The following is a 14,711-nucleotide window of genomic DNA, read 5'->3' on the forward strand; positions in this document are numbered from 1 at the left end:
AGTGTGACCCTGGGGTGACCCTGTGATGTCATGCTGAAGTAGTCGGTACATTAGGCTTTCCCTTGTTCTCAAACAGACCATCGGTTTAATGGTCTTTTTGTCTCTATTCTGGGCTGTGTCCGCCTGCTCCCTGTCCTCTCCCTGTCCTCTCCCCTTTTCTCCCTCTCCTCTCCCCTTTTCTCCCTCTCCCCTTCTCTCCTCTCCTCCTCCTCTCCCCTCCCCTTCTCTCCTCTCCTCTCCCCTTTTCTCCCTCTCCTCTCCCCTTTTCTCCCTCTTCTTCTCTCCTCTCCTCTTCCTCTCCCTCTCCCCTTCTCTCCTCTCCTCTCCCCTTCTCTCCTCTCCCTCTCAGAGGTTTACAAATGAAAAGGGACACATACCGTATAGCTACTGTACGTCATGACCTCAGACTGACTTCACCACAGTTACCCTTCGTCCTTCCAGACAAACACAAATTGGCCAAATGATTCCGTAGTACGACTCATGTCTCATGGACTCAGATGGAGGTTCAGCAAATTGGAGTCATCCCATGGAGGCTGCGTGCTCATATGCCCATCCAGGCCTCTTAAGTCAGCCTCTAAATAAACTACAACTGAACCCCACATTGTCAGGGTTAGGGTTGCCTCACCCAATTACAAACAAACACAGTGGTGGAAGAATGGAGCACTACAGCTGCTTTGGGCATAAACCCTGAGCTGTTTCTGTTCCCTCGAGGTCACTCTGAAAACAGACTACATTTGGACACACACACACACACACACTCACACACACTCACACACACTCACACACACACACACTCACACTCACACTCACACTCACACTCACACTCACACTCACACTCACACTCACACACACACACTCTGGTTATGGAGTTTGTACTATGTGGTGGGGGTGCTGGTTGTTGTTGTGGTGAAGGATTAGGGGGTGATTTGAGAGGTTCTATGGGGAGACAGGCTGAATATGGTGGGGAATATGGCTGAATATGTTGTTGTTGTTGTTGTTGTTGTTGTTGTTGTGAGGGATTAAGGGCTCTGATGAGAGGGGGTGGAGAGGGTCTCTGGGGAGGGAGAGGGGGGAATGTCTGTGGGCATTGTGGCTGGCACTATGGAGAGGTGGGTGGGCTCTTGGCAGTGAAAACAGTTGATTGCATTTGGGTTGGCTGTTTGTTGTTTGCTGTTTGTGTGTGTGTGTGCGGGGGGGGACTCCATCTTGGGTTTTGAGACTATGCGTTCATTTTCCTCACAAAGACAACCAGCAGCAGACACACAGATGAAACAGAGCTGGGAAACGTTCCAGGAAGGACGATGAAAAGAACATCAGAACAGAGAGCGTGGCGGAGCGTCATGGAGGAGGAGAATTAGGCCGTCATTACTGATCATTGGTGATTGAAGTTGCCACGGTTACAGAGAAGCTGAACAATCCAACATATGAATGAGGGCCACAACATTCCACTACTAATATTTATTGGTATTTTCCTTAAAATATTCACAGTCATTTCAAAGTCAGTTGGTACAACATGAACAGCGTGGACTGTACAAAGACAAGGAGGGAAATCATGTTGCACAAAGATACATTATCTTATCTTAGAGAGTTATGTGTTTCATTTCTGGGCCCAGATATGAACATCCAGGATTAAGGAGTAAAACAAGTCTCTCTAACCGTGTCCTCAGTAACAAAGGGCTGACATACAAGCAGGTTTTACCATGAAACTCTAATCCAGGGGAATGCTTGCAGTGGTTTAAATATGGTCCACCAACACTGGTAGTGTTGTAGACCATTGACATCTGAGTCACTGGGTAACCTAGTTACATACATCGCCTTGATACAGAGAGTTATGTAACCTGGTTAAAGGCAGAGTTCATCTAAATTTCTGGTCCTGTATTGTCTGCATTACAAGCCTAAATCTACTATATTGATGTCAAATAGAATATTGCAGTAATGTTCTCCATCCTTAAGCTGTGGATACCTTTTCATCAGCGTGACATCATAACTTCTGATACATTTTAAATAAACTGTCACAGCAAAAAATACAAATAATGATGTCACACGTATGAAAAAGGTATAAACGGTTTCAGAACGGATAACATGGCTGCCATATTCTGTTATGACAATATCAATAGATTTAGGCTTGTAATGGACATAATGCTATAGGGCTAGATTGAGAATCCATGTTAAACTGCTAGCCGAAGCTAATGCCAACACTCTGGGCTGCTGTGGCGAATGGAATGACAGACGCTTAGCAGGTGATGTCACTACTGGTCACCTGACAACATCTAAGGTATGTGACAGATTAAGAAATGAAGATTTGTGAACTATCCCTTTAATTGGGTTCACATGTCCAGTTGGTTGGAGTTAAAGGGGAACGGTAACATCCTGTGTAGCTTCAGTACAACTCTAACTTTGGACGAAACCCAGGATTTTCATGTCAGTCTAAATTGAGTCGTTTAGAGAACAGAGGAGAGTTGTGAGGCCCCTCCTTCCCCTGACACATTTCAAGGCTGCGGTGCATCAAACCACCAACCAAACCTCATCAAACCACCTCAGAGAAACAAGCCTTGTTCTCAGCTGCATTTTTTGAAAATGAGGAGGAGGGAACTCAAGGTGGAGTCAGCCAGGACGGCCCCTCGGTAACGGCCCCTCGGTAACGGCCCCGGTTACAGCATGTTGAGGGGTCGATAGAGAGTCCTCTGGAGGAAACAGCTGAGTGAGTGTGTGTGTGTGTGTGTGTGTGTGTGTGTGTGTGTGTGTGTTTGGAGTAGCCATGTGTGGAAACAGCTGAGAGGAGCAGGGAATGTTTTAGTGTGGATCTAGAGATACTAGCAAGGGCCAGACACAACACACAGATAGGAGTGTATATGTGTAGTTGTGTACAGTATACGTGTGTGTGTGTGTGTGTGTGTGTGTGTGTGTAAAAACAGCAAACATTCAGCGCCTGCTGGGATGACCCCTGATCCCCTGTGACCTCTCTCCGCCATGCCCCGCCCCCGCTGCGGATGTCACTTCCTCCAGGAAGCTGTGTGAGAGAACAGACATCAGATCATTCTGTTAGTTCCTCAGAAGCTCAGAGAAATGTCAGGACATCAGCATTAGCTCTGTGACGCCCACCCACCCACCCGCCCGCTCACCGACCCAACCAACCCTCCCTCCCTCCCACCCACCCGCCTGCCGGCCTGTCTGTCTGTCTGTCTGCCTGCCTGTCTGTCTGCCTGCCTGCCTGCCTGCCTGTCTGCCTGTCTCATGCGTTCATCTGACATGTTGTTCTTTCCCTCTCCTGTCCTGATGGCGTCTGGTGTGGTTGGACAAACATGGCGGCCGCTGGTCAGTGCTGGTGTGTCGGTAACGAGGGACTGGTGTGACTCACACACTTTCATCTGATGACACAGACCATGTGACCGTGAGTCACCCCCCCCCAGTCCCAGAGCCGGAGCAGCCGTGTGTCATGACAGCAAATCGGGACCCTCAGCTGAGTCATAACCCTCGTGTCCAGACGTGTCCTGGCCAGGGGAGGCTGGCAGAGGTAGAAATCGGAGGACGGGCTCATTGTAATGCATGGAACAGAATGAGGAACGATATCAAACACGCGTCTTTGGGTCGCCTTCACCCTCATTACAACTTTACATTTTCAAATCAAGCGCTACAGGTTATGTCAGCAGTTAGGCTATCAGTTCTGTTCTCTGTCCAGACCCGGCCAGAGGACCGGTAACTCATCACATGACCCGGCTTATGACATCACTCTAATCAGACGTGGTAGGATTAGATGATTGATGTCTACTTTCCTTTATTACTTTACTAAGTTCAGTTCTACAGGGACAGTGCCCATTCAGAAACATGGCTGGGCCTTAAAGCAGCAGTTGTAACCAGCTGGAGTCCCTGGGCAGCTGTTTAACAACATTTAACATGCCAGTTCAAATGAACATCCAAAAACACATAAAAGGGCGACAAGAAAGACACACTGATTATATCAAACAAGAACACACAACAGACACATGACCAGGAACACACAACAGACACATGACAACAGACACATGACAACAGACACATGACCAGGAACACATAACAAACCACTCAGAGAGAAGCTACAGTCGACAACACCACAACCCTGTTTCTCTCCTGTTAATACAAAAATAATAATAATAATAATAAAAATAAATCCTTCTTCTAGCATTGTGACTGCCAATGGCCCTAACCCCTAACCCCTAAACCTGGTCTGAGCAGAGATTACTTTATGTTATGATGACTGTTGGATAGATGATTCACTTACTTAAACAAATGTATTTGTTGTAAGTCGCTTTGGATAAAGGCGTCTACTAAATGTCATAAATGTAAATGTAAATAAAATAGACAGCAGACAACTGCAACAAATGACCATATTTGGGTTGTCTGGCTGCAGCTGCTGCATGGGGAGGAAGAGATTAACTCACATTTACACTTTCATCAGATTTGAAGATTAAAGCCTCTTTAACTCACCACCTCCAGTTCCACGTGTTCTGTGTGGTGTTTACCAAAACGCTTCATCATTTATGTATTTCTGGTGAATAAAGTCACCCTTTGGAACTCTAGAATGTTGACAGTTTGGGACTTTATTCACCCTCGGGGCTGAATGAGTTAGAGAGATTTTTATTTTTTAAAATATGTTTTTAGGGCATTTCTGCTTCATTGGGATAGAGAAGGTAGAGGTTGTCAGGAAGGAGGGAGAGAGAGAGGAGGGATGACATGCAAGACGTGTCGAGGGTCGGAATCGAACTAGGGACCTTGCGGTTACGTGGTAACCTTGGTTACGTGGTGAGCGCGTTAGTGTAGAGATTAACAGACCTCTTGGTGTTGTGGACGGTGGTGCCCCCCAGGACGATGCGGACCCCCGGCATGGTCCGGTTCAGGTTATACACGGCCAGCGCCTCCTCATAGGTCGCCCCGCCGAGGACAAACACGATGATGTCCTGAGGCCTGACACACACACACACACACACACACACACACACACACACACACACACACACACACACACACACACACACACACACACACACACACACACACACACACACACACACACAGATGATGAACACATCATGTCCTACGTAGGGTGTGACAGATGTATGTTGTGTATGTTTGTGTGTGTGTGTGTGTGTGTGTGTGTGTGTTACCGGTCTCTCAGGGAGCTGGGTCCCAGGTAGGGGAACTGGCTGTCCTTCAGACGGCCCTTTATCAGCTGGTCCAGCGTCTCCTGCAGCAGGGGCTGGTGCTGGGTGTACACGTTCTCTACTCCCTGGACACACACACACACACACACACACACACACACACAGACACAGACACACACACACACAGACACACACAGACAGACAGACAGACAGACAGACACACACACACACACACACACACACACACACACACACACACACACACACACACAGACACAGACACAGACACAGACACAGACACAGACAGACAGACACAGACACAGACACACACACACACACGCACACACAATGTGGATTATTAACGGTTTAAAGAATTAGATTTTCCTTCGGTAAGATAACGGACCTCTCCAGCTGAGTGGTTGGCGTGGTTTACCTTCAGGCCTTTGAAGAACTGTTTGGTGATGGCCACCGCGTCTGTGGGTGTGATGAGGTCACTTCCTCTCACACGCTTCCCTCCGTACTCCACCATGGACTGGACCATCTGAAACATGGGAGAAGATTCTGATCAGGGGAGGCTGTCTGTCTGTCTGTCTGTCTGTCTGTCTGTTACGCTGCGGTGTCTGTCTGTGTGTCTGTGTGTTACCCTGCAGTGTCTGTCTGTGTGTCTGTCTGTTACCCTGCGGTGTCTGTCTGTCTGTTACCCTGCGGTGTCTGTGTGTCTGTGTGTTACCCTGCGGTGTCTGTGTGTTACCCTGCGGTGTCTGTCTGTGTGTCTGTCTGTTACCCTGCGGTGTCTGTCTGTGTGTCTGTCTGTTACCCTGCGGTGTCTGTCTGTGTGTCTGTCTGTTACCCTGCGGTGTCTGTCGCTGACGCCCCTCCTGCTGAGCTCGTCCATCAGGCCCGGCAGGACACTGCTGCTGTGCTTCTCGTATCGCAGGGCGTAGAGCATCACCAGACGCAGGGCGTCCAGCTCACTGACCCGGGGGTTCGCCAGCAGCCGCCGCACGTTCTGGGGACAGGAGGTCACATGGTGGTGGTGATGATGTCATCATGTGAAGGTTATTTTGGAAGACGCGTTTTATGGAAAGTAAGATTTATACCTTACTTTAACTATTTATAATAGTTCATCACATTCCAGTTAGAAGTCTTCATGCGGCCCATGCAGGAGTCAGTCACAACTCCTTGCCCACTGAACCACTGGACATACATAGGGTTCAGGTATATGGGAGGCTGGTGGAGGTAGAAATCGGAGGACATGCTCATTGAATATGGTACGGAATGGAATGAGATCAAGCCGTCCTCCGATTTCTACCTCCACCAGCCTCCCTTGGTCAGGCATCACCTTCCATCACATCACCACTTCAAACGTGAGACCTTTCAGTAAAGCTGGGGTTGATACCGCTTCCAGTGGAATATTCAATAAGACTGTAGACTGTTCCTCTCAGCTGTTCCTCTCAGCTGTTCCTCTCATGCTCCGTATGCGACATGCATACACGTGTATCTCAACATCCATTCAGCTTTGTTAAATAACATTGCGTTCTTCTTTATCTGACATGAGTTAAAGGAAGCATAATGCACCGTGACCACGCAATTCACACGTACTTTTACATATAATTGAATGTATAATTACGCATTTTTCTGTGCCCCGTCTATTTAGTGGCGTCACATTTTCATTTCCGAGCACACTAATGCACATACCACGTAACCAAGGTTACCACGTAACCGCAAGGTTACCGGTTCGATTCCGACCCTCGACACGTCTCACATGTCATCCCTCCTCTCTCTCCCTCCTTCCTGTCAACCTCTACTGTCTCTGTCCCAATGAAGCAGAAAGGCCCTAAAAACAGACAGAAAACCGTTCAGAAGGTGAGTGTTACCTGCTGTGCGCTGGAGTGGTCGTTCTGGCAGGCCAGCTCCTGCTCCACCTCCGACACCTCCATCAGGTGGCGCTCGCTGACCAGGCGGGACAGCTCCCCCACCACCGTCACATGCTTCGACACCGTGCCGGACATCTTCTTGAACTGGGGGTAGTTATCCACAAACGCCTGGGGGGAGGACAGATGGGAGGGGGGGAGGGGAGGACGGGGAGGACAGAGGGGAGGACGGGGGAGGACGGGGGAGGACAGAGGAGAGGGGGGGGCAGAGGGGAGGACCGAGGGGAGGACAGAGGAGAGGGGAGGACAGAGGGGAGGACGGGGGAGGACAGAGGAGAGGGGAGGACAGAGGGGAGGGGAGGACAGAGGGGAGGGGAGGACAGAGGGGAGGGGAGGACAGATGGGAGGGGGGGAGGGGAGGACGGGGAGGACAGAGGGGAGGACAGAGGAGAGGGGGGGGCAGAGGGGAGGACCGAGGGGAGGGGGGGGACAGAGGGGAGGGGGGGGACAGAGGGGAGGGGGGGACATTACCAATATGTTTTTAAAGTTAATTACAATCAAAAGACAATTCTACAAATGGGAGAGTCTACCAGCCAATCGAGCTGGAATGCATTGGATAAAGTTGCCGCTATATTTATAAGAAAATATGTTTAAAATTACGTTAACTTCCATTCTTGGATGACAACCAAAACGGTGTTAATGGTGTTTAATATGTTGTAACTTACTCAATATTCTATGTACTTAGAAAATTCCCAATATTGTGTGTATTTTCAATCATTTGCCAACCTCTACATGAATCAGGACAGCATGTTTATCTCTTTAAAGAAGCTCATCGCTGCTTACCTTCATGTCAGAGATGGACTCCAGCTTCTGTTGTCCCTTCGGCTTCTTCTTCTGGAAATCCTCCATCAGGTTCTTGATGTTGGTTCCGATCTCCCCGAAGTTCAGGTACAGGTTCTGAGCAACACAACGAGAGAAACAAGAAAGGGAGAAGCAACGTGTTTTTAAGTAGAAATGGGAGGACGGCTCGTTGTAACACATGGAATGGAACGAGGAATGAGGAACGGTATCAAACAACGTGTTTCCACCCTGGAACTCACGTTGGCGTAGAACTCGTCGTTCTCCGCAGACAGCACCACCTCCCGCAGGTCCTTGTTGATGCCCGGGACCCGGGACAGGTCGATGCGGTTGTTGTTCAGGCCCAGCATCTCATGGACCATGGCCTGGTACGTCCACTAGAGGGGGCAAAAGAGCAACAACAACAAAATAACAAACGATGAAACAGCAATTGGACCAAATACCAAAGGAGTTAAACTGAGGAGTAGTGTGTGCTGGTACTACTTTTCCTTCAACCCATTGAAGATCCCATAGACTTGGCGGAAGGACACCTTTTCAAAGTCTGTTGTTGAAAAACACTTGTACCAAGAAGAATGTCCCCTTCCCTGGCACACCGATGCAGCTAATGCAGGCACTGGCAAGTGGAAAGTCCACAAATGCACTTCATGGAAAATAAAGAAAGGCTGATTTTACTCTGCTTGCTACATCATGATTCGTGAACTGCCCCGGCAGCAAAACCCTGTGGTTCCAATGTTTCCAGTTTAGTTTGAGCCGCGCGTGCGTCTGTGATTCTCTCATCACACTGAACGGCAACAAGAGGCAGCAGTCACATCTGTAGGAGCCCCTTCTGCTAGCATGCAACTCCACCATGACAAGAAGACATTTCACCAGGTTATGAGGAGTAATAACCAATAAGACAACACCTGCTTCAGTAAATGTGTGACTTATTAAAGAGGGGGGCTGTATGTCTATATGGCCTTCATTACTTCTGGGATTCTATAAAAGGCTCAGACAGTGAATCCATGAGACTCTGCTGCCCCCTAGTGTTCAGCACCAGTAGCACACATTGGTGGTGGCCCATAGCAGGAGAGTGTCACAGTAATACAACTAACTTCAACCTCGATAGATAATCTACCTGTAGTGCAGGGGAGGCTGGTGGAGGTAGAAATCGGAGGACAGGCTCAATGTAATGCATGGAATGGAATAAGGAATGGTGTTTGATACCATTGAGCCTGTCCTCCGTTTTCTACCTCCACCAGCCTCCCCTGCTGTAGTGTAGTCATGGTGATGCATCTAAAATGCGTAGGATGTATGAAAGTGAGACAACATAATAGAATGATTCTGTGTTAAGGTGAGTGTTGGGAGTTGTAGTCCTGGCTGTAGTCCTGACCTGGTTGAGGAGGGGGGTGATGTGTTAAGGTGAGTGTTGGGAGTTGTAGTCCTGACCTTATTGAGGAGGGTGGTGATGTGTTAAGGTGAGTGTTGGGAGTTGTAGTCCTGACCTGGTTGAGGAGGGGGGTGATGTGTTAAGGTGAGTGTTGGGAGTTGTAGTCCTGACCTGGTTGAGGAGGGGGGTGATGTGTTACGGTGAGTGTTGGGAGTTGTAGTCCTGACCTGGTTGAGGAGGGGGGTGATGTGTTACAGTGAGTGTTGGGAGTTGTAGTCCTGACCTGGTTGAGGAGGGGGGTGATGTGTTAAGGTGAGTGTTGGGAGTTGTAGTCCTGGCTGTAGTCCTGACCTGGTTGAGGAGGGGGGTGATGTGTTAAGGTGAGTGTTGGGAGTTGTAGTCCTGACCTGGTTGAGGAGGGGGGTGATGGCGTCATCACTGCGATCCAGGATCAGCAGCAGAGGAGGAACCTCCGTCTTCCTGAAGTCAAACAGCTCGTACTCCTTGGTGATGATTTGCTGAAGCAGGAGAGGGAGGGAAGGAGGGAGGGAGGGAGGGAGGGAGGGAGGGAGGGAGAGAGGGAGGGAGTTGATGAAAGACTGAAATAACACAACACTGTGTGCTAGATGGTGGGATAAGATTAGGGTGTGGATGTGTGTGTGTGTGTGTTAGTTAGATGCCGTGTGTGTGTGTGTGTGTGTGTGTCGGCACCTTGACACTCTCGCCCAGCCTCTTGGCCATGTCAGAGGACAGCTGGTAGCGGATCATGGGGCATTTCTTCAGGGCCAGCAGCACCGAGGTCAGACCCTGGGTGGTCCGCTGCAGCAGGGTGGGCTCCCAGCTGCGACCCTGAAACATCAACACACACATTTACACACACACAATATTTTGGTGCATCTTATACCCTTTGTAATTCAAACACACACACACACACACACACACACACACACTCTCATTTTACCCTGGCCACCCCCTGGAGGTTGAGGGAGAAGAGGTGAGGGTTCACAGCGATGAAGTCTCCATAGAACTCCTGCAGTCACAGAGGAACAGAACAGAACAGAACAGAACAGAACAGAACAGAACAGAACAGAACAGAGCAGAGCCACAAGTTCAAATCTATTTGGGGTTTCAAAGCTGTGCAGTGAAAGTGACAAACACCGACACGACATCAGGGGAGAACTCATTTCATACCATTCCTCACATTCCAATGATGCCTCCCCCTGCTGTACATTACTGACTACATTCTCAACACCTGCCTATTAAGAAACTACTTTATAACTCGTTGCAGCTGGAAAGACTTAAACAATGAGAGATGGTCAGTTTAGGATTGATCCTAACAAACCTAGTTTTAGATTGATTGGTCCTAACAAACCTAGTTTTAGATTGATTGATCCTAACAAACCTATTTTTTTCAAGAAAAGCCAGGAAGTGAAACTAGCTGGTCTGGGCCTTTAAGACCAAACTCACCTGTACTTCTGCAACCACTTCCTGTTCGTCAGCCTCTGCCAGGGCTTTAATCTCACTCTTACTGATGACGTTGCTGAAGTCTGCAGCATGACACCAACAAACACAACACTGTCCTCAATCACAATGACAATCAGCCATGGACGACTACAGGGGAAAATACATTTTTATGCATACAGTATTTTATTTAATTACATTACATTTACATTTATGGCATTTAGCAGACACCTTTATCCAAAGCGACTTACAACAAATACATTTGTTTAAGTAAGTGAATCATCTATCCATCAGTCATCATAAGACAAAGTAACCAATGCTCAGACCGAGGTTAGGGGTTAGGGGTTAGGGCCATTGGCAGTCACAATGCTAGAAGAAGGATTTTTTTTTTTTTTAAATGGACAACAACAAACTAGGGAAATCATATCATCTACCACTCTTACTTGTCCGTATTCTGATACTTGTATCTATCTCTGTATCTATTACTGTATCTATCTCTGTATCTATTCTGATGCTTGTATCTATCTCTGTATCTATTACTGTATCTATCTCTGTATCTATTCTGATACTTGTATCTATCTCTGTATCTATCTCTGTATCTATTCTGATACTTGTATCTATCTCTGTATCTATTCTGATACTTGTATCTATCTCTGTATCTATCTCTGTATCTATTCTGATACTTGTATCTATCTCTGTATCTATTCTGATACTTGTATCTATCTCTGTATCTATCTCTGTATCTATCTCTGTATCTATTACTGTATCTATCTCTGTATCTATCTCTGTATCTATTACTGTATCTATCTCTGTATCTATCTCTGTATCTATTCTGATACTTGTATCTATCTCTGTATCTATTCTGATGCTCATTGAACACAACAACACAACACGATGTATAACATGAAAGACAGGAGCGCTTACAGATGAAGTAGACGCTGTATTTGGGTCTTCGGAGTTCCTGGATCAGATTCTCGACGTTCTCCTGTAAAGGGGACAGGCAGAGGCTCAGTGGTTAGCAGGGTCTGCTGATTGGCTGCTTATGCATCATTTACGGCTGTATTCGATGTACGTGACGAATACAATTTGATTAGATTTTCTGTCATTTGTTGTCATATTCAGTGCGGTTGCCAGCGGGTATATGCAATAGATACATTGTAGTATATAGTTATTAAAACAGTTATTAAACATGTAATGTTTATGAACCCAATGCTTGTTCTGCAAACATCAGTACAGCAACTTTGATCTTAGAGGGGGGGTTTAGGGTTAGAGGGGGGGGGTTAGGGTTTAGGGGGGGGGGTTAGGGTTAGAGGGGGGGGTTAGGGTTAGAGGGGGGGGTTAGGGTTAGAGGGGGGGGTTAGGGTTAGAGGGGGGGGGGTTAGGGTTAGAGGGGGGGGTTAGGGTTAGAGGGGGGGGTTAGGGTTAGAGGGGGGGGTTAGGGTTAGGGGGGGGTTAGGGTTAGAGGGGGGGTTAGGGTTAGAGGGGGGGGGTTAGGGTTAGAGGGGGGGGTTAGGGTTAGAGGGGGGGGTTAGGGTTAGAGGGGGGGGGGTTAGGGTTAGAGGGGGGGGGGTTAGGGTTAGAGGGGGGGTTAGGGTTAGAGGGGGGGTTAGGGTTAGAGGGGGGGTTAGGGTTAGAGGGGGGGGGGTTAGGGTTAGAGGGGGGGTTAGGGTTAGAGGGGGGGGGTTAGGGTTAGAGGGGGGGTTAGGGTTAGAGGGGGGGTTAGGGTTAGAGGGGGGGTTAGGGTTAGAGGGGGGGGTTAGGGTTAGAGGGGGGGTTAGGGTTAGAGGGGGGGGGTTAGGGTTAGAGGGGGGGTTAGGGTTAGAGGGGGGGGGTTAGGGTTAGAGGGGGGGGTTAGGGTTAGAGGGGGGGTTAGGGTTAGAGGGGGGGTACCTACCTTTGTCGGCCGGAGGAAGCAGATGGCTTTGAGGTGCTTCATATTGTCTCGATTCTGTGAGTCGATTCGTTCAAACAGGTAGACCTCCTTCTGCAGGATCTCAGACTGTGTGTAGACCACGCTGACAATGCTCGTCTGATAGGACACAGATCCACACAATACGTTCTGTCATCCAATCAGTGGGACTGTATAATCTTGCTGGCAGCTGAAGCAGTATTAATTGAGATTTTAATATGTTTTCTAAACTTAAATTCATTTCTCAGACTCTCTCACAAAAGGTGACCAGATTTTGACTCTTTGGAGCAAACCTGGGGACACTGAGAGGCGTGTGGAGGCTAGGGGACCAGCCCTAGTCTAACCCTAACCCCAGCCCTAATCTAACCCTAACCCCAGCCCTAGTCTAACCCTAACCCCAGCCCTAGTCTAACCCTAATCTAACCCTAACCCCAGCCCTAGTCTAACCCTAACCCCAGCCCTAGTCTAACCCTAACCCCAGCCCTAATCTAACCCTAACCCCAGCCCTAGTCTAACCCTAACCCCAGCCCTAGTCTAACCCTAATCTAACCCTAACCCCAGCCCTAGTCTAACCCTAACCCCAGCCCTAGTCTAACCCTAACCCCAGCCCTAATCTAACCCTAACCCCAGCCCTAGTCTAACCCTAACCCCAGCCCTAGTTTAACCCTAACCCCAGCCCTAGTTTAACCCTAACCCCAGCCCTAGTCTAACCCTAACCCTAACCCCAGCCCTAGTCTAACCCTAACCCCAGCCCTAGTCTAACCCTAACCCCAGCCCTAGTCTAACCCTAACCCTAGCCCTAGTCTAACCCTAGCCCTAGTCTAACCCTAACTCCAGCCCTAGTCTAACCCTAACCCTAGCCCTAGTCTAACCCTAACCCCAGCCCTAGTCTAACCCTAACCCTAACCCCAGCCCTAGTCTAACCCTAACCCTAGCCCTAGTCTAACCCTAACCCCAGCCCTAGTCTAACCCTAACCCTAACCCCAGCCCTAGTCTAACCCTAACCCTAGCCCTAGTCTAACCCTAACCCCAGCCCTAGTCTAACCCTAACCCTAACCCCAGCCCTAGGGTAACATCATCATGGACCTACCGTCTCTTTATCCATCAGCAGGACCTTCATCCCCGGCCCGCTGCTCTCGATCATCTTGGAGATGTACTGCTTGACAGCAAGAGTGACATTCATTTTGACAGCGTTCTAAAAACCCAACTGTGAATTGAAAACAACCAAGGAGGCCGAAGTGTATTAGATACTGGGTTTAGACCATTCACTTATTCCGTTCAGAGTCTTCTTGTTGTCTTTATTAGAAATAACGCGACTGTTTACAAAATGTTGCTCCAGCTGCTTCCGTCACGACGAAGGGAAACCGGAGGAACTTCCGGGTGCACAGCTATTGGGAGATATGCTAAGTGGGATACTTAGGACGACCCTACAACCCCCCTGCCCCCCCCCTAACCCTAGCCCTAGTCCAACCCTTGCCTAACCCTAGCCCTTACCTTAACCCTTACAATTTTATATCTCAACTTCAATTAAGTGAATTTAAAGTTGGGTCGTCCCAAGCATCCCACTTAACATTTACCCAATTAAATGTCGGCGGCGCCGCCATCTTGGGAAGGGAAAGACGTTCAGACGTCACATCCAGTCGTGTGGATTTATGTCAACTGGAAAAAGACGTTCCAGGACAAACGTCGTGGCTTGCAATGTCTAGAGAGAGAGAGAGAGAGAGAGAGAGAGAGAGAGAGAGAGAGAGAGACAGAGAGAGAGAGAGAGAGAGACAGAGACAGACAGAGAGAGAGAGAGAGAGAGACAGAGAGAGAGAGAGAGAGACAGAGAGAGAGAGAAGAGAGGAGACAGAGAGAGAGAGAGAGAGACAGAGAGAGAGAGAGAGAGAGAGAGAGACAGACAGAGAGAGAGAGAGAGAGAGACAGAGAGAGAGAGAGAGAGAGAGAGCCCCAGAGACAGTGAGACACACACACAGAGAGATCTATGTTCATGAAACATGAACACTGAAATGAGCCAGCCAGCGCTAAACGCACCAAATCCCCTGATTCCCCCCAAAAAACTCTAATGTCAAGCAGGGCGTTTACTTGGAAAAATCATATACATG

At 48.6% G+C, this 14,711-nt stretch overlaps 1 protein-coding gene across 1 annotated transcript; it reads right to left on the reverse strand.

Moving 5' to 3' along the window:
- Positions 1–1,455: 1,455 nt before the first annotated feature.
- vps45 (vacuolar protein sorting 45 homolog) lies at positions 1,456–13,959 on the reverse strand. Its single transcript, XM_083680975.1, has 15 exons — positions 13,697–13,959; positions 12,592–12,726; positions 11,622–11,682; positions 10,704–10,783; positions 10,198–10,266; positions 9,948–10,085; positions 9,644–9,754; positions 8,113–8,247; positions 7,856–7,969; positions 7,016–7,183; positions 5,989–6,147; positions 5,572–5,679; positions 5,142–5,263; positions 4,810–4,941; positions 1,456–3,010 (listed from the first exon to the last, which is right to left on the reverse strand). Exons 1-15 carry the CDS (start codon positions 13,787–13,789, stop codon positions 2,923–2,925), a joined length of 1,713 nt encoding a protein of 570 aa, XP_083537101.1. The 5' UTR covers positions 13,790–13,959; the 3' UTR covers positions 1,456–2,922.
- Positions 13,960–14,711: the final 752 nt, after the last annotated feature.

Source organism: Argentina silus (genome assembly GCF_951799395.1).
Source record: "Argentina silus genome assembly, chromosome: 11".
NCBI lineage: Eukaryota > Metazoa > Chordata > Actinopteri > Argentiniformes > Argentinidae > Argentina > Argentina silus.

Excerpts from the sequence above, each read along its gene's own strand:
- vps45 (XM_083680975.1), bottom strand. The coding sequence starts at position 13,789 with ATGAATGTCACTCTTGCTGTCAAGCAGTACATCTCCAAGATGATCGAG. Across the intron at positions 12,727-13,696 it reads TGCTGATGGATAAAGAGACG|ACGAGCATTGTCAGCGTGGT; the intron begins GTAGGTCCATGA and ends GTGTCCTATCAG. Across the intron at positions 11,683-12,591 it reads GCTTCCTCCGGCCGACAAAG|GAGAACGTCGAGAATCTGAT; the intron begins GTAGGTACCCCC and ends TCCCCTTTACAG.